The sequence below is a fragment of the Mustela lutreola genome, chromosome 1 (assembly GCF_030435805.1).
Source record: "Mustela lutreola isolate mMusLut2 chromosome 1, mMusLut2.pri, whole genome shotgun sequence".
Classification (NCBI taxonomy): Eukaryota; Metazoa; Chordata; class Mammalia; order Carnivora; family Mustelidae; genus Mustela; species Mustela lutreola.
In genome coordinates, this window is record NC_081290.1 from 204,342,201 (window position 1) to 204,368,020 (window position 25,820).

The window sequence follows — 25,820 nt, forward strand, 5'->3', positions numbered from 1 at the left end:
ATAAAACCCTGACACAAACATTTACCTCAAAAGGAACTCTTGGTAAACTTACGGTTTATCAGGAAGCGATAAACATAAAATGTCATTTCCTTGACATTGGGCTTCAATTTTCTCTGAAAGGGAGTCAGACACAAATTCAGATTTCCCAGAACTCAAAAGCGGCTAATACATCTGACAGGAAAGGAACTTGCCTTTGACTGAAGGTGTCTGTGGTGTACCTATGTAGCTGACTCCTGCTCCAAATGTGACATCATTGATGGTCCCTGGGTAAATACGGGGAAAACAACACCATTAACGAAAAGCCAGTAGGAGACAGACCTACATAAAGTCACCTGCGCAAGGTCAGTCATGGAGCTTCCGCTCCAGTTTTACTCAGTCACTTGTATCAATCCCTAAGCACTGTCAAATCTAAATCCAGGGGCCCTGTCAGGCCTCAATTTTACCTTTGTTGTGGGTGGGACTCAAATGAAGTTGGAGACTCTCCTGGATACTCATCCCACCAATGGTCTCCTGGCTCCTTCCACCTCTGACTACTCCCTCAGATGGCTCTGTGGCCCCTGCATTCCCACTGCCCACTGCCTCTGGCTTCTTGCCCACCCCACATCTCCAGTTACTGCCAACACACCGGTGACTCCATCCAGCTCTAGCCTCTCTCGGAGTCCTACATTTCCTACTGTCCCTCACTGCACTCCCTGAAAACACTTGGCCCACCTCATTACCCCCACTTCTGAGCACATTCCTTCTGAATCTCCTATCAATGGACTGCCCAAGTCAGAACTGTCAGGCATGAGAGGCTCCTTCTCCACACCTAATCACTAACTGGTTACATTTACCTTCCTCCTATCTCCTCCTCCTCCCATTGCCTCCTCTCCTCCTCACTTGCTGTCTGCTCCTCTCACCCTGACTTAGCTTAGTGGTTGGTCTCCACCCATGGCCTCCTCTTCTTTCAGTTCTCCCCTAGGAGGCAGGGAGCAGAGTGTAGGAACAGATCTGAATCAGACTTGATCTGAATACTGGCTCAGGGTCTTACTGAATTACTCTAAAAACCTCAAGCTTTTTCTTCTTTTTTTCTTAAGATTTTATTTGACACAGAGCAAGATCACAAGTAGGCAGAGAGGCAGGCAGAGAGAGAGAGAGGGAAGCAGGCTCCCTGCTGAGCAGAGAGCCCGATGTGGGGCTTGTAATTTCTCTCTGTCAAATAAATAAAATCTAAAAAAAAAAAAAAAGAGTACTGATTAGATTTTTCTAGTCTGTTTTAAAGTCCACAGTGCATCTGCAGTGCTGTGTGCCCATGAACAACTTAAGCTACATTAACTGCTAAGAGACTGTATTTTCATAATGTGTGTTGGAGAGGATGTGGAGAAAGGGGAACCCTTTTACACTGTTGGTGGGAATGCAAGTTGGTGCAGCCACTTTGGAAAACAGTGTGGAGATTCCTTAAGAAATTAAAAATAGAACTTCCCTATGACCCTGCAATTGCACTACTGGGTATTTACCCCAAAGATACAGATGTAGTGAAAAGAAGGGCCACCTGTACCCCAATGTTCATAGCAGCAATGGCCACAGTCACCAAACTGTGGAAAGAACCAAGATGCCCTTCAACAGATGAATGGATAAGTTAGATGTGATCCATATACACTATGGAGTATTCTGCCTCCATCAGAAAGGATGAATACCCAACTTTTGTAGCAACATGGATGGGACTGGATGAGATTATGCTGAGTGAAATAAGTCAAGCAGAGAGAGTCCATTATATCATATGGTTTCACTTATTTGTGGAGCATAAGAAATAACATGGAGGACATGGAGAGAAGGGAGTTGGGGGAAATTGGAGGCGGAGATGAACCATGAGACTATGGACTCTGAAAAGCAATTTGAGGGTTTTGAAGGGGCATGGGTTGTGAGGTTGGGTAAGCCTGGTGGTGGGTATTATGGAGGGTGCATATTGTGTGTAACACTGGGTGTGGTACATAAACAATGAAAAGAAATTAAAAACAGAGAGAGAGAGACCAGTATTTTCATCATGCTGCCACTCAAATAGCTCAGTTGTGCTTATTCCTGTTTCTAGGAGGTCTCTCCTTATGCTGCAGTTCAAACTCCCCTTCCCTACGTATACATTCCTTTTCCGGTTTGGAAGCCTGAGCACATCCAGGCAATAGGTCTCCAAACTTCGCAAAGGCAGCTATGTGGTAGCTCTCAGATCCCCTGTGCACTTTGTAACCAAAGGCAGGAGCATCTCTGCTGCCTGAGTGACAGCAATAAGAGGGACTTACCTGCATGGATTTTCAGTTAAGATCTAGCTCTGAAAAGGACTAATTTACATTTCGCAAAGCCCCTCTGCTCATGCTGAATACCACTGGTGTGCCAGAACAGTGGAACTGGCTAGCATTTTTCCTCCTACCTTCTTAGAGCTGAGACCACTTCCTGACAGTCACCCCACTAAGAGTTGTCAATAGAATGTGTATTTATAAACCACACAGAAAACAGAACTGAGTGTTTTACATGATCTGATAATTCTTCCAGGAAGGAGAGCTAATAGGAGACCCTTCTTCAAGCATTCCTTCCTGGTTCAGAATAAGGAAAGATGGCCACGAATTTTATATTCAAGGGCCTAGAGAGAGAAAAAGTAGTCTGTTGACCTGGGGTCACCTGACAGTCTTATTTTCAGTGCAAAGACGGCTCCATGCATGCACATTCAAGCAGTATTAATGCAGCATGCCAGACTTCACAGCTGAGGAACTCAGGCTGCTAGGAAACCAACTAAAGACTGGAATCAGGGACTCCTGGGGACGAACAAAACTAAAATGAGATGCATTCGCCCCATTTCTGCAGCATATGGTTTCTAATGCCAAAATAGAAGCACTATGAACCAGGAACAAAGAACATACAAAAAAATTTGTCTGTTTCAAAGGGTTGAATTTTTCCACATATATAATATTACACCTATTCAATATAGAGGAACCCCAAATTACAGCTTTTAATGACAAAAGCAGTCATGATTCAGTTGTCATCTAAGGAGATGTGGGGTAGGAATTCTGTTCATCTGTTAATCTCCCTTAAAAGGAGGACTTGATGGGTGCCTGGGTGGCTCAGAGGGTTAAGCCTCTGCCTTCGGCTCATCGGTCATGATCTCAGGGTCCTAGGATCAAGCCCCGCATCTGACTCTCTGCTCAGCAGGGAGCCTGCTCCCCCCGACCCCTCTCTGCCTGCCTCTCTGCCTACTTGTGATCTCTCTGTCAAATAAATAAATAAAATCTTAAAAAAAAAAAAAAGAGGACTTGATGGAAATTCTCTACAACCCAGTATATACTCTAACAGATCACAGCATCACAGGTCATAGAATTGTCCAGCAACTAGCCAGAACACACTAGGTGCTCAATACATTTGTATGACTGAATGTACAACTAAATGAATGGCTTGCTCCTGGGCTGCACCATAATCGAAGAGAAGAACACCTTAACATGTTCTCATCTTGCAGTCATGCCCAAGAGCAGCACTGGGAGAGCAAAGGCTGTAGAAGGACATAGGACTTGCAGTCAGGAGACTTGACTTCAGGTCCCAGTTCTGCCATTTGTCCCATCACTTAACTCATTAACATCTGTTTCACTCCTCTCATGTTCCAGGCACTGTGGCAGGCACAGTGGGTACAGTGAAGAGTAAAACAGCTTATGAACTGCAAGGACAGGTGAAGCAGTACAGATGACCCTGAACAACGAAGGAGCTGGAGCTGCCAACCCCACCAACAGTTGAAAATCTGTGTATAACTGCCCCCAAAGCTAACTACCAATAGCCTACTGTTGGCCAGAAGGATATTACTGGTAATATCAATTAATGGTGCTGCACTGTAAACAATTTATGGTGCTGCACTGTAAACAATCCGCGCATAAGTGGACCTGTGCAGTTCAAACCTGTGCTGTTCAAGGGGTCCCCTGTGTCTGGAGGTACGGTGAGTACTGCTGCTGGAGGGTAAAGCAGCGAACACCAGGGAAAGGGAAGTTGTAGATGAGGACATGGTGCATGAACGCCCCGTGGCAAGCAAGAGCAGGTGTATGCAGGACTTTGAGAACCCGGCCCAGGAGTGGTAGACAGAGGAAGGGGGAGGTTAAGAGGGAAGAGGCAAAAAAAAAAAAAAAAAAAAAAAAAAAAAAAGAGGGAAGAGGCAGGAGGCACAGTGAGACACGCTGTGGACAGTAAGAAGGTAAAAAACAAGGTAATAGGGAAAAAATCCTCTATACTTCTAACTCACCTTGACTTTGAAATAATAGGAAATAACAGAAGATTAGAAAAACCACCCAATGGTAGTGAGAAGACAGAGGTTCTCGACACAGCTGGTGGGGGGGGTCCTCAATAGGACACTGAACCCGAAGCCTCAGCCTGGCTCTGGAGCTGGCCTCAATGACGTACACGGAGCATGCCAGCATCAACATGTGACAGCTACAAAGCAGGGCTGCCCGAGGCAGGCCGGAGTGCCCAAGTGCTGGCTCTAGATTGGCAAGCATGGCGCTGCCAAGGGAAGTTGTGCCTCAGCCTCCCCGTGTGTCAAACAGGGATCCTCAAAGATGGCTGGGAGTTTAACTGAGTTCATGCCTGTGAAATCACTTAGAAGAGTGCTTGACTTACATTCAGCTAGTTCCTGGGCTGTTGAGTTATAATTATCATGAGACACCATGTGACAAGGCACCACAATGTTGGTGACCACAAGAAGTGCCTTCATCTAGTACAAGACCTTTCTTTCAAGAGAAGGAGTCTTACTGCAGCTCCCGCAGACACACAGTGGCTGAGGAGAGACTTAGCAGAAGCTGGCTTGTCACAGGAGTACTTACTCTCAGGAGTACTGATCGCTCGTTTAGTTACGCGGTCCACAGCTCCACTGGACTCCTGCTCCAGGCTGTAGGAGTTTGCTAGGACAAAACAGGGAAATTTTAGCTGTCCAGAAAAACCCCCAACATGATTAGCAAGATCTATGATAAAGTTAATATCCCAAATAAAGTGTTCTTATAATGAAATAATTCAGAAAGATATAAAAAAATGATAAACATGAGAAACAATGTCCATTTTCACTAGGATTCAAAGAAAAGGAAATTAAAACCATCACCAGTTTGACCTATAAAGCCTGGCAAAGAAGGGAAATTGTTAGACCAATGTTTTGAAGTAGGAAAACAGACACCGGTGCACCACTGGCTCCCATCAATGTACAACCACGGGGAATTACAGAAGGCAACCTGACACTAGCAAAGGCTTTAAAAATATCCACGGCCTTGGAGTGCTGGGAATCAATCCTAAAGATTATATACTTTATTGTGACATTACTTCAAAAAATTGAAAAACACCTATATTTCCAAGAAAAGGGTAACATTAAATAGGTTTCAGTACTTTCACAAGATAGAATGCCACGAAGCCACAGGAGAAAAGTTAGGAAAGAAAAGTTCATGAGCAAATGTTCACTGTTATTGTATGTGTAGGGAAGTAGATTACAAACCAAAAGTGCGCACTAAGATTAAAACTTTATAAATAAGGCCAAACGCATGTGTGTGGGAAGTAGAAAGATGGGAAAAATGAACACTAATGGATGAGTTTTCCACTTCACTCGTTTCCAAATCTCTTCTTACAGAATCCCAAATGCCCAAAATTGTTTGTTTTAAAGATAAGAAAACAGAAATCACTTAGAAAAGGATGAGAGGGAGGCCTGTTCTGTATTTTCATCTGTAACCTCACTGTGTCTGAGGTACAAAACCCAGCACTTCTTTCAGCCCCCGGAGCCACTTGGGGCTTACCACGATTGCACATTTTGTCCAGGCTTTGAGAGCTTAATGGGAATGGCAACGCTCCTGTGCTCCGACTCCGGTGCCTGCTATTGGACTCCACAGCTTTCTTGACAGAATTCAGGATTGCGATGGTGCTCAAGGACATGGGCCTGTAGAGGAAAACATGCCACAGACACGCAGAGAGAAGGAGGGTGAAAATGCTGGAGTCACCACCCTCTGCCTTTCAGGTGCACCCTCAATCACACTCATTGCAAATCTGAAGGAGAGGAGCCTGGAGGAAGTGTTCATGAAACACCCAGTGGGGAAGGCACAGACATCATGGAGAATGTGGTGAGAGGCAGACTGCCCCATTCCTGATGTACCAGCTCCATACCTGCTTTTGGGTATGAACCTCTTCAATAGCCCAGCCTCAAGGGAAGGAGACAGAGGCGGTGCTTGGCCAGCAGCCGTCCTGGGTGTTGAGGGCTGGGTATCAGTGGCAGGCACAGTGGCACCTTCCTGGCCAGCAGAAGCTGGCATAACTTCCGAACTCGGGGCAACCTGTCAGAGAACAGAAATAAAGACTATTTACCTACTGCAACTTTTTTTTTTTTTTAATGGAAACTTTACATGCCCTGAGCAAGTCCAGAAGTAATTTATTTTAAAACCATATCAGCCCTTGTCAAGTAGAACTTTTTCTTCAGAAAGTTATGGCAGATGCTATGGCATTAAAGAGAAAAAGGATTAAGTTAGTTTGCCTTCATCAGTTTTTAATGCAGCAGATCTATCTGGATTTCTCAGAGAAGTGACCACACTTTGTCTGGAAGTGAACAGCAGCTTACTAGAAATAACCCAAGCAACATTTTGTCCTGAACAGGGGCACATGGGGAGCAGGACCACAAACAAACTGAGATACCTAGAGGGATCTAATTAGCTATGATCACTAGAATCACACATTAAATAACCCAACCACCAGCTTGCTTTTTGGGCATTCATACGTGGCCCCCAAGTATTACTACGATGACTTTCCAGAAAAATTCACGTAGCCTGGGCATGAGGGAAGGGAAGCCTCTCTGATCAAATAATCTGTGTGGCACACGTGGCAAAGGAACATAAAGCGATCCACAACCGGCAACCCAAAAGGTCTTGTTCCAACCAACCTTGGCTCCTATGTGGGTTTCAAGAAGCACTGGGAAAGCTGGCAGTGGAAGGCAGACTGGAGAGGAGGGTCACATGCTACTGGTGCTCTTTGTGTCCCCCGGGCCCTGTAAGCCACCCCACTCACATCTGCTTGTTCTGCCAGCTCCTGCTCCTGCGCTAGCTGCTCGTTGTACTTCTTAATGTCGTATTCAAGTTCTGATGCAAGCTGCTTGTCTAATGCAAAGAAATCCTTTATTTCATCACGGTAATCCTGCATCACCTCCTAAAACAGACCCAGAGGCATCTTTTAGTGTTTACTTGAATAAATACATAAGTTCTGCAACACAACCTGATAAATATTAACAGGAATAATAAGATGTGTTTTGTTGAGAGCAGACTTATTTCTAGTATATCAACCAACAAGTTAAGTAACATGATGGTATTATCCTGGGAAATGCCAACTGCACTCGTATTGACCACAGAAGCCAAGAAGACTTGAGAGATTAACTATCAGTTCTGATCTCTTAGGGAGCGTCCTGTCTAACCACCACTCAACAGGCAGTTTCCCAGGATCCTGATAAGGAAGAAAGAAAACAGAATCACACAATCTGAGCCTCAAGCAGGTCTTATACAAGGGCACAGACTTGCACTAATAAGCTACCCCCATCTATTCCTGAAAGTAGGGATGGGGATAGTGATGTAGCTAGGTGATCGGGCTTCGCTCTGGGTCACTACCAGTTTAAAGGCTTCTGTAGTGTCACTGAGGCAGGTCCTTTAGCAATTCAAGTCAGAGGTTAGATGGGCAGGTGATATATGGCACTGTCCTGGCTCTGACAGGACCTCTGAAGCAAGTTACAGGAAGCTGTGCAGTCTAAAAGTTGCTCATCTGTCTACACTAGCTTTCTCAGAGGACTGCAACTATAGCTCTAATCCCATCGTTCTGTCTTCCTCTGAAGATAGAACAGAAGAGCTTTCATCATACAAGGCTAAGAACATTCTCAGGCCTTACGGGGAGATGCCAGGGACCAGGCCTCTTTGCTAAGAGGAAGAAACCATTTCATCTAACAGTATCAGAAGGAGAAGATTTATCACAGCCCTACCTGCGAGGGAAGTCCTAACAAAAGGTAGGAACTCTATAAACGCTTCCAGGTACCATGAAGAGGGGGCTGCACAGGCTGGGGGAGAGGACGGCTGGAGCTGCTTTCACAGAAGGCTGCCAATGCACGAGCACTGTGCTGCTCAAATAAGGCAACTGTGTGGCCATCCTCTGGGCGTGTGCTCAGAAATAGGGGAAACTTATTGTTCATAAGCCTTTAAGTAGTTTATTGAAGATCTAAACTCTTTTTTTTCCTCTTAGAGCTTTAAAACAGTCAGGGCAGTAAAAGCATAAGAATGACTGAAGTTCTCATTTGGTCCACACAATGAGCCTATCTTTTCTACCTTAACTTAACTTTCCTACCTTAACTCTTTAGTTTAAAGAGCTATTTGAAGAATTTACATTAAATGTAATTTGGTTGTAGCCCTTATGGAAAAATTTTTTTTTAGCATTTCTTGAGGAAGAAAATAGCATCATGTAAACAGAGAAAGGAAAAAAAAAGTTCCATTTATTTCTGATAGAAAAATGTAAACAGAGAAAGGAAAAAAAATGTTCCATTTATTTCTGATAGAAAAATTTTACCAGAAAGGTCAGGGGCCTCATTTATGTCTGCACAGCAGTTCTACATATTCTGAGGGCTTAGACCATTTTTCATGGCCTCGGATACCACCAGTGATGGTGGCCCAGCCCCCATCAGTGTGCCCCCAAACCCACTGTTATTTCCTGATGTGGAGGCAGTGTTAAAGGCAAACATCCCCAAACTGAACATGATGCCCAATTTCACTTTATCCCTCCCCAGAATGACTAAGATGAAGTCTTTGTACTTGACCCCAGTTGAGAAAGCCTTCAAAACTGAATCTCCAAACTGGCATCAAGGACACACAGGCTCAGCACAGTGAGTCAGCCCTTCATAAACTCAACAGCCATGAAAAAGGCAAGAACCAGCTTCTGTGGAACCTATGGTCAAACACTCTCTCTGTTCTCCCAACAGTCAAAGGCCTATTTGGCTGGTCTAATTCTAAAAAAATATAAAGCTGGTTTTGTAGCATTCTGAGTTCCTGTGTTCACTGACCAACTACACCATCATAACTGTGACAGATCCTGAATAATGAGCTAGAGGCAGGAGACAGAGTCCACAAAGCACAAAGTCCTCTTTTACCCTGAGATAGGTCATGAGTTCCCGCAAAGCTGGGATCTTATTTTTCTCTAGTACGGTCTTCAGGGAGATGATTATTGGAATAATATTTTCTATAAAATTCTTCTTCTGAACCTGTAGTAACACAAACAAAGGCATGTTTTAGATGGATAAAGTTCTGAGACAAAGATTTCTCCACCTAGCACCTTCTGCATAGCCGAGCTATATAGTACTACAAAGGCTTCTTGTTTATCTTTTATCATGATGCTGGGAACTCTAGCACCTTTGTCCTGGAGACTTTATAAGCATGATCTCAAAATACTCAGAAGGCTTTGTGAAGGAGGATGGGGGCAAATGCTATTCATATTTTCTAAACAAGAAACAGGAATTAGAAATAGGATGAATACTTGATAATAAGCTCTCAACCTCTACACAAACCCATCTCGGATCCAGTCAATTCTTCTACTCAGCATCCCCCCTTTGGAATAAAAATGAGTTCACTTCTGGCTACTCAAAAAAGACATTTTATATTCCTGCTGTGAAATGACAAATGGTTGAGAATGTCTAAGCATGAAAGAGTCAGCGTTGTATTTCTCTCTTTTTGTGTGTATAACTTCGCATACATTTAGAAAAGGTTTATGTATTTATACAGTACCTGATTTGACCATGCCTTCATATTCTTACCATGAATCCTCACTAACCATAGATATTTTCTAATAAATCTCTTAGAATTAAAAATAATCATTATAGTAGCCAACATATGTAGAAAGATTTCTCCTTTTGGATTTGGAAAGTGTTCTTTTTCTTCTTATTTAAAGTCACTAGTATATGTTCCTTGCTTGTAAATCACCATTTCTAAAAAGGCTTATCAGTTCCTGAAATAGAAGTTCAATCGGTAGAGAAATAAGCACTTTAATAATTATGAGTCTGAGCAGATCGTAAGTATAGGGATAGCCTTAAAATGTGGTTTAAATGCATTCAACTCAATAAATATTATCAAATGCCTTCTTTGTACCAGACACAAAGTTAACCTCTGGGGATGTAAACATGAAGCCAAGAATTCTTGCCTTCAAGCTACTTCCAGACCAGGCTGTGTGCTATGATGTATGACATGGTGTGACAAGTGGCAGGATGGTGAGCAACTTACACAAGAGGGATGCCTACGTAGGCAGGTGAACCTTTTGAAAAGATGTAGGAATTTGGCAGCAGGAAATGAGGACAGCGTGGGAGAGGTCCTGCGGGGGCGGGGGGGGGGGGCAGACAGTGTGCAAAGGCAAACAGCAGGAGCACACACCTCCCACTTGAGGAACCAACAGGGACCTGGAATGGAGGGGTCAGGGAGGGGAGCATGGAGACGGGAGGCGCAGGGGCAGTATGGACACTCAAGAGTTCCATGTGCCTGGGAGAATAAGGATTTTATTCAGAAGGTGATAGGAAGCCACCAAACTACAGACTAAAGGTAGCAGTGGTGAGGTATAAATTATATGCAATAAAATTTACCCATGTTAAGTGAACAGTTTGACGCATCTGACAACAGTATAGAGTGAGTAACCAATACCACAATCTGCTTAATCACCCATAATCCATCACTCTGAAAGTTCCCTGCTGCCCTCTGCAGCCAATCTTCCTCTAGTCTCTTTTAAGCAGAAGAATAAAATGATCAAATTTGTCCTTAAGAAAAACTGCTGGGGCAGCAAGGTGGTACACAGCCTGAACCAGGAAGAAACTAGCGACACAAAGGGTGTTGAGTGAGGAAACCACTGGGAACGGCACCAGTTTAAGTAAGTGAAGAATGGGTGAGAGAGATGGGTTTGTGAGATAAAATGGACTGGATGGCATCAAGGTCTATTTTTTTAGGGTCCAAAGCTCTTAGGACTCAAGTGGGAAATACAACCTAGTGATCGAGGCTAGTTTAAGAACTGGACCCTGGTGAGGACTATGGCAATTAAGTGCCATTCTAAATTAGCCTGATCCCAATCTGGATACTCTGGTCAAAGGAAGCATGCACTTGGCATGCCAGACTCCAGACGGAGGTGGCACTGGGTTACAACTTGGTAGATAATGGTTTGTTTCCCCACAATAAAGACAGTGAGAGAAGAGACAAAGAGAAGAAAAGAGGAGTAACTCAGTTTTGACAGAGGAAGTCTGAGATGCCTGTGGCACATCCAAGCAGACAAATGGGATGGGCTCAGGCCATGAGAGAAGGTGGAGCTAGAAACAGAGGCAGAATCATCATCACTAGGGTAAGTGTTAAGGCCATGGGTGAGAATAAAAGTGAGGTAGACCACCAGCACTCAAGGGGTGGACGGAGGAACACAGGAGTATAACCAGGCCCATTTACGGAATGACAACTCACTTGCGAGATGAGCCTCTTTTGAGCTTCCTGCATGACTGCACTGGCCAAGGCTGTGTCATCTTCTTCTAAAAGAAGGTCCTTATCTGCTTTAGATCTCATGGCCAAAAGCTTGATCTCCTTTGAGCTGAGGACCTCAAATGTATCTGAGAGCAATTCACTGGCTTCCATGTCTAGGGGCAGGATGCCGTCAGCAAAAGATGCTGAGAAAAGAGCACAGAAGATCAGCTTCTGAGAAACAGTCCAGCTGCAGGGGGAAGGGTATCCCACAGAGCTAGGAGGGCCCATCTTGGCTTCGAGTGGGGGTCTGCATGGGCACAGCTGATGTCAAAGAAGGAAAAAAACGGGGTCTTCCCATAATATCAGGGTCTCATTTGCTACAGATCTGCTGAGCCATTAGCCACAAGGCATTTCATTTTTAAATATACATTTTATCCCAAACACATCAGGCCTACCCAAAATACTAAGACAGATTTTAGAAGTGATATTGAATCGCTGTTCATCTGTGAAGTGTTCCAGAAGAAATTTGTAGATTTTCATTCGTTTCTGCTTATTTGTCTTTCCCTTCAGTGAAAACAGCCGCTTCTCTCTATGGTGAAACAGGACAATTTTACCACATCACATGGACAAGGATACAAGGGTACAATTTCAACAGCAGTTTGCAGCATCCTAAAAAAATTGTCTACCCAAGGTGTAAGTGCACAGATCAGAGGACTGTGCTTCCTGGAGGCACTTCCCTCAGAACACTATCACAGGGCAAACTGTCTCGGGTCACTTTGCCCAGAGAGGGCAGGCCCGCCACACAGAGTGCTAGGGCCGGGGTCTGTGCCTCATCACCTGTACAAAGCAGATGCCCACCTCCCACTGTTTTGCCTAGCCCTTCCAGAGAGCTCCACTGACCTCTCTGACTGGGGAAACTTGTTATACTTCTCATGCTTCTCGTAGTTATTGAAGTGGAAGATACATTCAATGAAGTGCTGGAAGAACATGACAGGGTTCCTCTTCAGTAACAAATGAGCCAGGCAAAACTCCCCAAAACTATAGAGAAGAGGAGAGAAAAGAGAAAGAAAGAGACCCAATTCCTGTTTGCAGACAGCCTCTAAAATTACACCAAAAACACAGGGGCCAGGGGAAGCTACGAATAAGGGAAAGAGATACGAAATCTATCCCAATATACAACTTCATTCAGACCAAAAGCAAGATACAAATTTAGCTTCTTTTGTCTGTCCTTGCTCAAGTGCATAAAGGCTTTTTCTACCTAGATTCCTTTCAAAATTCTAACAAGGTGTTATTATTCAGCTATATTTCAAATGCAGGAAAACAACCAACCGACCCGAAACTGCTCTTCAAGTAGAATTCTGTGGTCCTTATAGCTGATGCAACAACAGACCACCACCTGAAAATGAACACTTGGTTTCCTTCCCCCACTTCAACTTAAGGTGTGTTGTCCACAATAATGAACAACAACCAACTTTCGTAATTGGGACTTCTTTAAGAACTGGGATTAGTCATAAGAGCCTCAAAGTTTGGGTCAGCCCAGACAGTGAAGCACTCTCACTGAGCCTTAGACCCATCAGCAAGCCCCAGGCACTCTCCTTTCTCCCATGGCCCCAAACCTAGAAGAGGCATCTGACATGCACATACCAGGCCACCCAGTAAGACACAGATGTCACCAACACTGTGCCGATCTGAATGGCAAAACACTAGTGGTTTCCAAAGCCAAATGTATATGGACAAAAGCCAACTGCAGGCCCTAGACAGTTTATCTAGTAGGGGAGAGAAGGCCAAGGCATGAGCATTTGCTCAGAGGTCAGCATGGGGTGGTACAGGGCTGGCTCTGATTCATTTAGACTGTCTAGAGCAATGTTTTAATTTCATTTCAGAGTTAAATCCAATTTCCACCTACACAGGGGCACCAGTTAGCTCTCAAGGAGGGAGGAGCAATGACGAGGATAACCCAAAGTGATTCTTGGCTTTGGGAAGCACAGGACTTGCAGGAGAGTCACCTTCTCCTAACGGTCCTCCTGAGGCTAATATTAAAATCACTTTGTATTCAAAGAATACACATTGATTATGACTCAGAGTAGGTAGTTCTGGAAACTTGACTGAAGTAAACCTAGGAAAAAGCTCCACTGCAAAAAGTGGCACTCTGACCACTTATCTAGGAGATAAGGGAGCAGCCTAACACAAAACCAGCAAAACTCTAATTCCCTTAGGAGAAGTTCATATAAGGCCAGCTAGATGCCCCTGCTGATCTAGGAGCAATCGGTATGTTCTACACAAACTGCTGTTTTGTAGACCTGGCTGAAGAACAAGCAAGGTCACAGCATCAGGTGAAGTTCTTTCTAAACAAGGGTTACTCTGGTAAGCTATCTGTGACCAAGAGTGGAGAAAATCATTAAGTAAACAAAAACCATTTCCCTAGAAACAAGGCTTTACTTCCCTTTATTACAGTTAACCTACAATAGCATAGCAGTTCTTACAACTATCTGCATTTTCTCCTCGTATCTGAAATCATTCATGTCAAAATAAGATTAGACAGAATACAACCCTTCTACAAGAAGAGGGGCTACTGTGAGCTTCAATTTTTGAGCTTGGACTTGATCTTCAGTGTTCATCTGCTCAGAATTTAGGTCAAGAATACATACCAGTAAAGGTAACTGACGGGCAAGATACTGCAATCTACTCCCTAGTGAGTTACTGGCTTAACCAAGTATACAGATAAATCCAAGAGTAACACAAATTATGCAAAGGATTCACATGCTCAGGGCTGGAAGCAGAGTTAAAGGGCTTTGCATCATGAGAAGCCAGAAACCACAGTCAATGGGTAACATTCAGCACTCGTCTTGCTATTACATTTACTGGGACTAAAAGGACACATTTCAGCATTACACTTACCAATCTTTCTAGCTTGATAAACTGGGAAGAGAGAGAATTGGGGATTTTTTTTTGTCAGCTGAAAAGTTAAAATAAATGAACAGTAGTCTAAGGAATGTTTCCTGGAGCATTCCTTTTAGAGTGGCAGAGGACAACACTTTCCAGATACATAAAACAGGAAACTTTAACACTTCCAAAGACACCTTCCTAAGAACTCAACTTCCTTTCCCACCTCTTCTCATCCCTCAGGACAGCTGAAAGGAACCGTACATAATCACACCACCAATTCAGGGATATTGTCTAGACATTTTACACCGCATTAATTACATTACACAGAAAACAAAGAGAAGACCAGCTAAATTGGAGTCATAATAATCGTTTACAAAACGGTTGTTACTCTCTTACTAAGAATCCAAATCCAGGTTTCAAATAGCCTGGGAGGACAGGAGGGCTAGATTCCTCCACCTGGCCCACATAATAGTACGTAGCCTCCTCTACTGAGGATCTGGCTTTTTTCCTTCACTGCTTGGTAACTGCTTCCTAGTTTTCTCCCAACAACGCTTCTGTGGTCTGAATGTTTGTGTCCCCACAAACCCCATTCCTATGTTGAGAACCTAGCCCCTAAGGAAACAGTATTAGAAGACTGGGCCTTTGGGATTACTGAATGAGATTAGTGTTCTTATAAAAGATGCCCTGGAAAGATCCCTTGTCCCTTCTGCCATGTGAAGACACATGAGAAGCCTGCTATCTGGAAGATGACCTTCATTCACCAGAACCCAATCATGCTGGTGACCTTGTTTCAGACTTCTGAATTCTAAACTTTAAGAAAGAAATTTATGTTGTTTATAAGCTACTCAGTCTGTATTATTTTTTTTTAAATATTTTATTTATTTATTCGACAGAAAAAGAGAGACCACAGCAAAGGGAGCAGCAAGCAGAGGGAGAGAAAGAAGCAGGCTTCCTGGTGAGCAGGGAGCCCGATGTGGGGCTTGATCCCAGGACCCTGGGATCACAACCAAGCTGAAGGCAGATGCCTAACAGACTGAGCCACCTAGGTACCCCCAGTATTTTGCTATAGCTGCCTGAATGGACTTAGACAATTTCTCAGGGATTCTTCAATGTCCATACAGATAACCTCAATTAACCCCTAACTTTCTATTTTTCTGATCTCATCAACTCTAGTGATCCTCCCATGCATGTTCTATGTAGCTACTCTGCAGCCCCATCCTGAACCATGTCACTACATCCAGAACACCCGCTTCTGATGTACGATAATCTACGTCATGACCACACACACCTAACCTTCCAGCTTTCTGACACCCCCTCTTCCCGTCCCTTTTGTTCTACAACTTCACTAACCCCTTGACATGCTCAATTACTTCCTCTTCTTCCAACCAGTCCGTCTTCACTTTCTTTACTGACTCAATGACTACTATCTTAGTCACTCTCTTGCCTTGAACCTCTCTGGCCCTGCCTTGTGACACTTCTGTGGCATTTCCCCAGTTAAGCCCAAACAACCCACTTTTTACCTATCACCTCTTGACTGCTATACTACAAGGACACCACCTAGTGGGCAGAGGGAATTTTTTTTTCTTTCCACTGGAGACAGGTTTTATTGAGGTTAATGGTCATAGGAAAGGCTCCCAAGGAACCTGGGGAAGGGGTTCCCTGTTGAGTCAGTCAGCGGATGCACAAGGCCAGGGCACATATGTGGGAGGTTAGGGCACATTCATCTTCTCAGGATTCTGTCGCTCCTTCTTTGGAGAAGGGGGAGAGCATCTTAAGGGAGGAGTAATTCAAAGAGAGCAAGGGAGAGGTTAGGCACAGTTGAGAGCTCCTAACCTGAGAGAAGGCAACACAATAGGCAGCAACATCTGTGTGGAAAGCTGGATACATCATACATCATACAATTCTGCAGACCCTAAACTTTAGTGGGTGTATATGACCAATTAAAAATGTCACTCAAATTTGCAAGAATCTTCAGGAAATCCACCTAGGCCAGAAATAAATGCATCAGGCTGTGCCACTACAGTTTTTAGAAGACTGTATTAGCACACATGTATGGAAAAATTAATGTGTTTCATGCAAGCAGATAGGCCTGACCTAAAAATAAGGGAACAGACTAATTTAAATTACAGTTAATAAAGGTAATCATCAGCTTATCAAAGCTGAAAATCAGGGCCCACATTTAAGCCACGTGGTTTAAACAAACACAGAATATGGAGATACAATGGAAAGATTTAAAAGGAAAGTATCAGAATACTGCATTGATAATCTACTATAAATACCTATCTATCCTTTTTTTATTTAAGATTTTATTTATTTACTTGACAGAGATCACAAGTAGGCAGAGAGGCAGGCAGAGAGAGAGGGTGGGGGGAAGCAGGCTCCCTGTTGAGCAGAGAGCCTGATGGCCTCAATCCAGGACCCTGGGATCATGACCTGAGCCGAAGGCAGAGGCTTTAACCCACTGAGCCACCCAGGCGCCCCCCTATCTATCCTTCTAATTTCTTTCTGATTCATGCTCTGATCACTTTTTTTTTTTTTAAGATTTCATTTACTCATTTGACCGAGACAAAGAGAGAACACAAGCAGGGGGAGCAGCAGGCAGAGGGAGAAGCAGGCTCTCCACTAAGCAGGGAGCCCAATGTGGGGCTCAAGTCCAGGACCCTGAGATCATGACCTGAGCCAAGGTAGCTGTTTAACCAACTGAGCCACTCAGGTACCTTCTGATCACTTCTATAATGGGTTCTGTGTATGTTACATACTGACCAATGCTCTTGTTCACATACATGTAACGAGGCTGAGAAAAGGGAGTAAACCTAGAAGGGTAGGTCTCACCTCCCCGGCTCATCACATGAAAGCCTCTCAACACTTCTAATTATAGTTGCTGCTGGGCTATACATTGCAGAGAGGAGAAAGCCAGGACAGCCAGTCTTATGGTAGCACAGTAAAGGTAAGAGGGCATTACATTGTTATTTTGGTCCTTTCTCAGTTATATAAACAACAAAAAAAGTAATAGTCTCAGCTTTTTTTTTCTGACTCTAGATAGCATTAATTAGAATGTTAACCTTCTACTAGTTTTCTATGTGAAATATTCCTCCTTGGAAAATTATACCCAAAGAAAAACCAAACAGAAATTCTTCCATGGAAGTCAGAGTAAATCACAGGTGATCATATTTAGAACCACTATTATAAGCTATTTATAGCTAATGAACTCTATAAAGACCTTTTCCCAACTGTGGTAGCTTTTGCCATGGCATTCAACATTCTATTTTCCAGTTGTAGAACTGCTCCAAAAAGAATTATTCATGCAACATAATCAAGGTAAACAAATCATTCCTCAACCTCCTGAAAACAATCCTCAAAAACACAGAATGACAGGAATTAACAATTCTCAAGAAACACCCATTTCCAAGAAGCCTTGTAATTTGTATACTCTCATTTCACATGTGCAATTATCTCAAAATTCCTAAAATATCTTCCTTACAAGTTCTGTACTTTTAAAAAGCATGAACTCTATCAAAATTGGCATTTTATTGACCTAGAAATCAACATAGTTAAGTCAACAATTAATGGCTACAATTACTCCTTTAGGGAGAATCAACATTGTTAGCAAGTGTAGTCAGTGCTGAGATTATTTAACGGTCAAATTGGATGAGGCATTTTTCTTTTAAACATATGCAAATTAAAGCTTTGTTATATAGCTTACAAATCTGCTAATTCTCTGGCAACTGCCAAAAGTTCACTAAATTCTAAATAACTCAGCTCTAAACCAGTTTTAAGGAAAAGAGCTAAAATACACAAGAAATTAGGTAAATCATTCAGTTTTCTGACATGTGAGGGAAGAGTTACCTGGCAATGTCCGGGTGTGAATCTATCAGAGTGCTGACAAATCTGAAGAACAGAGAGCCCTTCCATTTCACAAATTCTTCCTGTATAAAGAGAAACAGGCTTACTTAAGGATGAATTTTAATACACAAATCCTAAAATCAGTCATAAAACCAACTGTTAACTTTCTTTTGTTTAACATCACAGCTGTCAGCTACTTAGTCTGTCTGTGGCACATTAGCACAGTCTGTTAGCACTCACTTCCCGACCATCTTGAAAGCATGTGTATTTGTTAATCACAAAGAGAAGTGGAGGGATATTTGGATAGAACAGCATCATATCTACTCTATTAGGAAAATGACTCAAAGCACATAGCTTTAAAAGGGAGAGTGCCAATGGTGCCTTCGTCAGCCATCTAACCATATGAAAAAGTAAGTATATAGAACATATAAGAATAGACATACATCTTAGTTAAATGCCTTCTTTTTAAAGATCAATTATTATTTCTCCTTCACTTTAGGCTAAACATATGTTCTTGATAGCAAGAAAAATATTGAGTGCTCTGTTCACTAAGTTTAGAGTTCACCAAGTTCTTTCGCATACTAAAATTTCTCATTAGACTCTCAGAGCAACTCTGAGCTAGCCAAGGCAAACATGATCCTCATTTCACAAAAGAAGTTATGTCGAGAAACACTGACTTGTTCAAAGTCAAGGAGAATGACAGAATAGTAACTAGAAGTACTCATCCACTGAGTGTGTTCTTCTCTATATGGAATTTATTCACAAAAATGAAACCTCACACTGGTTGACAGGATATCTGAACAAACACCCAAAATAAACATTAGGAAGTAATGATCTGTTTAAACGCCTGTACAGAACATCAGAAGAGTGATATTTTAAACTAGAGCCAAGGCTGATTATTTTTGGATTCTACTACAGAGCAGCACATTTCCTATTTACTCAAATATTCCCTGAAACCAGAAGAAATAGTGGAAGGAAAAATATGACAGGTCCTGTTCTAAGACATACCTGCAAGAGATTAGTAAGCAAGATGAGTGTTTGCTTTCGGATAAATGGATTTGAATCCTTTAGACACATGGAGATATTGGGAATGTACTTGTCCACCATGACAGTGTACCGGATACAAAGATCACACATGACGATGACGACATTGTTGCGAACAGCCACATCATCACACACTTCCAGCTCTCGCACAAGGGCCGGGATGCTCTTCTTTGCAAGATCCTCATGCTGTAAGCACAACTTACCTGTCAGAGAAGAGATTAAGATTCTTAATTCTAATCCTATGCTTACATTTTCTCCAGATATAGCTTGCTAAAATATATATTTTACTTGATCAAAGTTAAAATATCATGCCAACAATCACAAAAGGTCAAAGGCAGGCAAACTCATACTACTAAATATAAGGAAGTTCAAAACACCTAAAAAAACAATATTCCCCTACCCCTTCCAGGGTTTTATGAGACATAGACTAAGAGATGTTCCTTCATTGGAGCAAAACTATTCTCCTGGTTTTTTTTTAAAGATTTATTTATTTGACACAGAGAGAGAGAGAGATCACAAGTAGGCAGAGAGGCAGGCAGAGAGAGAAGGAAGTAGACTCCCCACTGAGCAGAGAGCCCAATGCGGGACTCGATCCCAGGACCCTGAGATCATGACCTGAGCCGAAGGCAGAGGCTTAACCCACTGAGCCACCCAGGCACCCAAACTATTCTCCTTTTAAAGTCAACATATGAATTTCAGAATTATCTACTCATCTGGAAAATGACCAATAAAATCTAAAAGATGATACATTTTATTTTGATTATACACATATTCCACTGAAGCCAAAAAGTTTAATAATGAATTCGAAATCTGAATTAGGTAAATAGGAAAGAATGACCACCTCATTTTATTTCTTGTTCACGGTTAGGAGAAGGAAAGCTGTAAATGAGTTTTGTTTGTATATTTTTTTAAAGATTTTTTTTTTTATTATTTGAGAGAAAGAGCATAGGCAGGCAGAGGGAAAAAGGGGCAAGCAGACTCCCTGCTGAATGGGGAGGGCTCGATCCCAGGACCCTGAGATCACGACCTGGCCAAACTCAGCTTAACTGACTGCACCACCCAGGTGCCCCTGTTTGTATTTTTTTTTGCAGCCCAGAGAATGTTTTGCTCTTATTCACAATTCTTATATTTCTGAAAAATAACCATTATTACAAAAAACATTCATAAATCTTATCCAGCATAAGATAAACAAGCATACTAAAACAAAATTAAAATCACAGCATAGAGGTCAGTCTTTTTGAGATTCACAACAATTTGAGTCTATAGGGAAATATGTTTATTAATTAGCTCATCTGCCAGTCCTGGAAGGTATCAAATAAACTATTTCCTTTCATGAACTGAACTGCAAATTAATTTTTTCATTCCCAGCAATCAGTGTAGTACCCGGCATACAGTTCCAGATGAACAGACTTCGTGGTGCCACATTATGAGTATTAAAAAAAATAAAAACAAAAACAGGAACAGGTAAAATTGTAATAAATTAACATAAAAACCAAAAGCTCTCTATAGGGGGTGTCTTGAATCTGACTGTCTTGGGCGGCTGCCAACCGAAGGCTCTCATTATCAGCTCTCTGGTATGCCTCTGAGGTGGGAGCACCTATCAAATTCACAAGAGCTAGAGTAAATACGAGTGTAGCATATGTAATACATTACTAAGGCTGCCTTATTTAGGACAAAAAGCTACTCATGGAACTAGACTGCACCAGCAATACTTTCCCTATGTTATTCTTGCTTACCCAAGGTAATGATGGCATGTGCTCTAATCACGGAAGGCATGACACAACTTCTGACTGGGGAGAGTGGCTGGAAGACTGGGGCTTCACTGCCACCTTGAGAAGATGTTGCTATAAGGAAGGAAAAGAGATCTTACTTATAGTATCTCAGAGGCTAACCGTGCCTTAAGACAGCCATGCAGAAGATAATTTCAAGTGCCTTACGATGATCTGTATCAACAGAAGAAGCTAGAATGGACTGAATCAGAAGGAATGCTCGCTTCTCCACTCGGGCTGGACAAAGCTGGGCTATATCTCCTAAGGTAAAAATGTACTTCACCTGCAAAAAGAATTGGTTTTGCAGTAAAAATAAGGCAAAAGAAAAATTAACTGTAGCTCAAGACATGTCAATTTTTTTGTACCCCAAATTAACTATTTTTTTTCCATAGAAACATATAGCTACTGTAAAAATTCAGTCACTAAATGGCAAAATCGCCCAACCATATATATATATATATATAAAACATAATTATATATGTATAATAAATTTTTAATGACTATATAAGTATGTTAAGAACTATTGATATCATCATAATTTACTTCACTACTAGCAAACATTTACACTATTTCTAATCCTTTACTATTATTTGCTTTCCTTCTGAAGAATACCTTTGTACCTTTAAACACTGTTTTACTTCCTTAGAAGTAATCCAGAGTTAAAGGGCATAAAACTGTTTTACATTTTATTTTTTTTTAAAGATTTTATTTATTTATTTGACAGAGAGAAATTATAAGTACACTGAGAGGCAGGCAGAGAGAGAGAGAGAGAAGGAAGCAGGCTCCCTGCTGAGCAGAGAGCCCGACGTGGGACTCGATCCCAGGACCCTGAGATCATGACCCGAGCCCAAGGCAACAGCCTAACCCACTGAGCCACCCAGGCGCCCCCTGTTTTACATTTTAAAACATATTTCCAAACTGTCTGCTTGATTGGTTTACTATTAAGACTCTTATCAAAAACTTGTAACTTCTGTCTTCCTCACAGCTGCTATGTTTATGAAGACATTCCACTTGATAATTAATAACACTGCTTTTTTTTCATCCTAAAAATGCAGGGGTGAGGCTAAATAGTAAAATGCAAAAGGTTTTTTTTTTTTTTTAAGATTTACTTACTTATTTTAGAGAAAGTGTGTGTGCAAGCAGGGCGAGGGACAGAGGGAGAGAGAGAATGTTAAGCAGACTTTGCCCAGAGCAGAGCCCAACGTGGGGCTTCATCTCATGACCCTGAGATCACGATCTGAACCAAAATCAAAAGTATGTATTTTTAATCTTAGTGATTAAAGGAAAATTTCAATTCTATTTAAAGAAGAGTGATGTAAACAATATGATACAGGGCAAAACATCTCCATATATATTTTGACTGAAGGGAAGATTTTGATGACATATTTAATAGTTGGAAAAAAATTTAGAGGGAAAAACTCATTGGTCATAATAAGCATTTTTCTTAGTTTGGGCAGTGACTGCTCAGACAAATTAGAGGCGTGAGACCCCCTAGAAACCCTGGGACAGGGCCATATCACACATCAAAGCCCTCTGAACTGAAATGTCTAGATTCCTAATGATATTATTTTTATTACTAAAGTTGTATATTAATACCTCGGCACAAATGGTCTCTTCTCACAAATCTAAACATGGTCTTCAGTTTCTAGGTACAAGTGTAAGGTGGCAAAGAGGAGAGCTCAGAGGAGAGGTGCTCTACTAATTTTCAAATAGATGAGAAAAATGGCCAATTCTGGTGAAATGCTGGCCTCTATTGAAGGGCATCAAAAAGTTTTCTTTCCCAAGTGTCAGATGTTGGCAGTCAGAATTACTACAGCATGTTTTGTTGATGGTCAGCCACTCAAATCAGGAAACTGGCTCCACATATCCTGGCCCACAGAAATTAACTGCACCAACACAATTTCTAAAGCAGCGTGCCATGTCATACAGTTTTGCTGCTCCAAGGTTACTTGTATCTTCAATTTTTAAACACTCCACTGTATTACAGACAAGGCTTCAGAACTGCTCAGCCCTAGTCCCTAGTTCTACAGTCTGATACTCAAACAGCTTAGCAGACACATTATAATTTAAATACACACCAAACAAATAAGCCAAAAGAACAAAGAGCATACTCTCTTTATTACTTTCTTACCTTATTATTTCAGTGCATACTGTGTTTTCCCTGTTGGATCAGGTACCTCACAGGCTCTAGCTGGATGAAGCATATCCCAACCAGTTTTTCCCCAGATAATATATACATGAGAGAAAAATGAAGAGGCCACCAACACAAAAATTTTTCTAAAAATAAGTAAGTAAGGTCTAGGCTCGGAAAATCCTTTTCTTGCTAATAGGATTAGAAATGCACATTAGAAAGTCATTTTTAGAAAATCCCGCCCAATGTAAAGGAAAGGAATGTCTGAGAAAAGTAATTACTTACAAATAGGTCTTCATCCATATTCCCGGGTCCACTTTGCTTCAGAACTATGTCAGAGAGTGACTGCACACAGGTGGAGAGGATATCCCCACACACCTGTTTCAGTAGTTCCTGTGACAAGTCAAAGGTAATCTCTGAAGGATTCCATATATCTACAAGACTATCCATGAAACAATTTTCTCAGAAGAAACTCTATGGTCTTCAAAGGCATAAACCATGAGAAGTCCTAGCCATCATGCTTTCGAATCTTTGCTCTTTTTAGCAATCTAGCTAGAAGAACTAAGCAGAATTCACAAAGAATAGTATATATAGATAGATAAATAGATAGATAGATGTACACTATATATATATATAGATAGATAGACAGATACATATATAGACATCTATATATATATCTCATAGGTGTGTGTATAAACACATATAATACACATACATACACACTTTTCTCTTTCTCTGGGAAGATCTAGTACCCTGATAAGAAATCTATAATAGCAGTGCTCTTCCATTAATAGAGAAAAACACTGGAAACCTGGGTGGTATACAACCACCCAGTGGTATACAACCACCCAGTGGGTAGTATACAACACTTCCACGCCAGCTGAGAGAGCTCAGTCACATTCTGTAGCTCTTTGACTACATTTTCTCTAGGAGGCCAGTCCCAAAACACCGAAGTTTAGCTAAGAGGCTCCACTCCAAGATTTCCATGTTATTTCCATGTTTATTTATTTGACAGAGAGCAACTGGGGGTCGGGAGTGGACAGAGGGAAAGGAAGAGGGAGGAGCAGACCCTGCACTGAGTGCAGAGCCCAAGCTGGGGCTTGATCCCACAGCCCTGAGATGGTGACCTGAAATGAAATCAAAAGTTGGGATGCTCAACTGACTGAGCCACCCAGCAGCCCCAGAAATGATTATAGTACATGTTGAAATCACCTGTTTCCATGTGCATTTTTCCTGTTATGTTTTGAGTGCCTTAGGAAGGGACTCTGTTTTAACAAATCACCCCAGGGCCCAGCAGCACTACCACAAAACAATGCTTAATGTTTACCATACTGTAGCCACTATGACTGTGATCCAAATGTTTTTTAGTTTGACATGGCCTAAAACATTTCAAAATGACTGTCTTTATTACTTTTTATGGAATTACTGTACTTATTTTAATAGATTGCACTGCTTGGGCTATAATGCTGTCCAAGAGAACTTTTGAAATCTGTATGCTCTATCCTGGCAAGAAGACAAAGGTCAGCTTGTGTGAGACCTCAAGCCTAGAACTGGGCTGGATAGTTGGACTAGAACTTCTGTAATCACAGAATCTGGGAGAGAACTGTTATGCCCATCTAATCCTGGGATTCTCTCCACATAGGGAGGGACTCATGTCAAGTTGTCTAGCTTCTCTCTGAACACATCCAATGACTTAGGATGTATTCTGAGGGAAGTCCCTCCATTTTAGGCAGACCTAGTGTTTTTTATCTTTAGTTGGCCAATTATTTGTCTCCTTGCAATTTCCCACTCACTGGTCCAAATCAGTTCTCTGTGATGCCAAATAAATCTAATTTTTTTCATTTTAAGGTCCTTCATATATTTGAACTTAGGTAGGCAGTGTATCCCACATAATTCTTCTCTTCATCAGCTAAACACCCAGGTCTCTCAGCTGTTCCTTATACAATGTGCTTTGCAATTGCCTCACCGAATTGCTTTCCCACTGATATATTCAATTTTATCAACATTTCTCTAAGGAGTTGCCACTGAAGTTAAATTAGAACACCCCAACTTAGATTTTACCAATATAAAGAAGAGGACAATCACCCCTCTTACTGTAGACACTGTTTCTATTAATACAGTCCAAAATCTCACAGATTGTTTCTAGTGATAGCCACAAAACACTATAAACCAGTAACAACCTTATAGATAGCAACAATGCCCCAAGACCTATGTCTTTTCATATAGAGTGCTGTTGAGCTTTGGGCAATTTGTTTTTCTCAGTAAAATATAGAATGTTCATTTACAGAGAAAAGAGATGTATGTTTAGGGGACACACCAGATCAAACGAATTTAAAATATCCCAAGATTCTGGAAAATCTCAGGGTGCACTGTCTACTACCAAGGAAATAGTTTTGACAAAGCTACAACCATGGTGGTAGTAACCTCTCTTCTAGTTCTGTTTTTAAATGTGAAAATAACTCTGTTTTCCTCACAGACTCTAATAATGATATAACTTACTGTGCTAACAACTGTGGGCCATTAGTGAGCAGCCAGTGGCTTCATAAGGCCCCAATGCCTCCAGTATTATAGATCACTCTTCCTCCAGCCAGTGCTGGTGAAAAAAAAGTTCCAGAGGTCTTAGTTCCAGGCAGGGCTCTGACATTAATCAATGGTATGCCATCAAGACATCACAGTTTC

At 41.8% G+C, this 25,820-nt stretch overlaps 1 protein-coding gene across 2 annotated transcripts in view; it reads right to left on the bottom strand.

The window, feature by feature from the left end:
* Positions 1-25,820, bottom strand: part of NCAPD3 (non-SMC condensin II complex subunit D3) — a 70,727-nt gene that overhangs the window by 2,402 nt on the left and 42,505 nt on the right. Inside the window, exons 20-34 of one of the 2 annotated variants that reach the window (XM_059185439.1) lie at positions 23,427-23,534; positions 21,179-21,293; positions 20,978-21,085; positions 19,206-19,444; positions 18,201-18,280; positions 12,369-12,506; positions 11,924-12,057; positions 11,472-11,671; positions 9,140-9,250; positions 7,030-7,167; positions 6,139-6,305; positions 5,775-5,914; positions 4,824-4,901; positions 192-263; positions 53-113 (exon numbers count right to left, since the gene is read on the bottom strand). In XM_059185439.1, the coding sequence (XP_059041422.1) occupies positions 53-113; positions 192-263; positions 4,824-4,901; positions 5,775-5,914; positions 6,139-6,305; positions 7,030-7,167; positions 9,140-9,250; positions 11,472-11,671; positions 11,924-12,057; positions 12,369-12,506; positions 18,201-18,280; positions 19,206-19,444; positions 20,978-21,085; positions 21,179-21,293; positions 23,427-23,534 (1,889 nt within the window). The remainder of the gene's footprint in view (positions 1-52; positions 114-191; positions 264-4,823; positions 4,902-5,774; positions 5,915-6,138; positions 6,306-7,029; positions 7,168-9,139; positions 9,251-11,471; positions 11,672-11,923; positions 12,058-12,368; positions 12,507-18,200; positions 18,281-19,205; positions 19,445-20,977; positions 21,086-21,178; positions 21,294-23,426; positions 23,535-25,820) is intronic. The other variant, XM_059185447.1, reaches the window with a different exon arrangement.